We start from the raw sequence: 2,264 nt of genomic DNA on the forward strand, positions 1-2,264 counted from the left end.
CCATGTCTTAGAGTCATTACACAATCATGCTGGACATCAAGGCATAGAAAGAACTTTGTCGTTAATAAAAATGAAATGCTATTGGCCAACAATGCAAAACGATGTAGAACAATACTGCAAGAAATGTGAGCGTTGCATGGTAGCCAAAGCACCAGTTCCTACTGTACGACCACCTATAGGGAGTCTTTTAGCGTACCAACCGCAAGAAATTCTAGTAATTGATTTTACAGTTCTTGAACCAGCAAGTGATGGGCGAGAAAATGTGTTAGTTATGACTGACATATTCAGTAAATATACACAAGCAGTGCCAACAAGAGATCAAAAAGCAGTTACAGTTGCTAAAGTGTTAGTGAAAGAGTGGTTTGTTCTTTTTGGAATTCCAAAAAGGATTCACAGCGACCAAGGGAGGAATTTCGAGAGTGAAGTTGTGAAGGAACTTTGTAAAATGTATAACATCTCCAAAAGTAGAACAACCCCGTATCATCCAAGAACGGCCAAGTAGAACGATATAATCGTACGATGCACAATCTTTTAAGAACATTATCACCTCAACAAAAACGGAAATGGCCTGAACATCTGCCCGAACTCATTTATGTATATAATTCAACAACCCATTCTTCTACTGGGTATACACCATATTTCCTTATGTTTGGACGAGATCCGACCTTACCTATCGATCATCTTCTCGGACTTCCAACAACCAAAATTTCTTCAACAGATGAATACGTTGTGCAACACGGAAAAAGGCTTCGAACAGCGATGGAGAATGCTAAGCAAAATCTGGATGAAAGTGCTCTTCGTAGAAAAGACCTCTACAACAGAGATGCCAAAGAAAGACCCCTTTCAATTTGTACCCGTGTTTTAATGCGGAACAGAATTCAGGGCAGAAACAAGATACAAGATATCTGGAATTCTACACCTTATAAAGTTATACAGGATTTAGGGGATAATGTATATTCTGTACAACTAGCAGATGGTACTGGTCCAACGAAAAATGTGACTCGTAGAGAACTCTTGGATACAGGTGAATTAGTGTCGAGTGATTCAGAAGGTGAAACCTCAATTTCTGATTCAGATTTCGTAAAGAGTGACGAAAGCTTTCGTGCAGTGTTAGATTTTCGGACAGAGGATGTGCATCAAGACAACGGAGATAATCATCATCATTCGGAGCAAGAAACTCCCGTACAATCAGAAACTCCCGTACAATCGGAAACTCCCGTACCGCTAAGACGTTCGAGTAGAAGTACCGCAGGTAAACATTCAAACCCACATTACTTACCTCGTTCGACAGTGCGGACACAAACAGCTGTGACAAGTGAAAGTAACTTTCAAGAACTAAGTCAGGCTGTCGCAAATCTTGGAGCCACTCTGGGAGAAACACTAAGCAAAGCGTGGTCTCAATATAAACATTAAAAATTGGTTGTGACAATTTTTTAAATAATGTTTTTTAAATTTTAAAAGTATGTCATGATATTGATATTCTATTATGATAGTCTCTTCATGAAAATTGATGTATTTTGTTTACACATTATTAGCATTGCTGTGGACAGCAATGATAAACAGGGGGAATATGTAATAAAGCGAAATAGTTTTAACACCCCTACTAATGTGTTCGGAACCTTTCTTTTTCGGTGTTCTGCAATTTATAAAACCCGATGAGTTCAGAGTAGCTCTGGCAGTGGTTCTGGCGAGAGTAAGCGAGACTACAGCGAGAAAGGATAAATTATTCAAGGAAATGTGGCTAGGAAGTGACTAGCACGTGGAGACATGGTAAACAGAAAAGTTATGTTGCGTTTTAGTTTTCACCACCCTACAATATAATTCTGAAGAAATGTACTTCAATCGATCTCTGTTGAATTCATTCAAATTTAAATTATAAGTATTCTCTATGATACAATTTTCTGCTGTCATACATGAATTAAAATTTTTTTATACAGATATTTTGCATGGGAACTGGGACTATATTTTGTAGCGTCAGATTAGCAAATGAGGCACCAATGTGACTTTAACTGACAAATCAGCTGAATGAGAATTGCATTATGGGTTACTACGAATACTACAGGAATTTTACGCTTGATAAATTCCTTTATTGTACTATCGGTGAATACAATTGCCAGGTGGATTCCCTGGCCAATACACGTGATCACGAGTATAGTTATGTAAAAGATGTTTTGTCCATTTAAATACATACGAGAAGCTGCTCGTTTTCCTTACCCTTGAAGTGGTGTTCTGAACTTGACATTAACTACTATTAATTTTATTAA

At 37.8% G+C, this 2,264-nt stretch overlaps 1 protein-coding gene across 1 annotated transcript; it reads left to right on the top strand.

Moving 5' to 3' along the window:
* Positions 1-519: 519 nt before the first annotated feature.
* Positions 520-1,413, top strand: LOC134275159 (uncharacterized). The gene has a single exon (XM_062757399.1). It carries the CDS (start codon positions 520-522, stop codon positions 1,411-1,413), a length of 894 nt encoding a protein of 297 aa, XP_062613383.1.
* The last annotated feature ends 851 nt before the right edge of the window (positions 1,414-2,264 follow it).

The sequence above is a fragment of the Saccostrea cucullata genome, unplaced genomic scaffold, assembly GCF_032062105.1.
Source record: "Saccostrea cucullata isolate Sc308-1 unplaced genomic scaffold, CSIRO_AGI_Scuc_v1 ctg708, whole genome shotgun sequence".
In the NCBI taxonomy this organism is placed as follows: domain Eukaryota; kingdom Metazoa; phylum Mollusca; class Bivalvia; order Ostreida; family Ostreidae; genus Saccostrea; species Saccostrea cuccullata.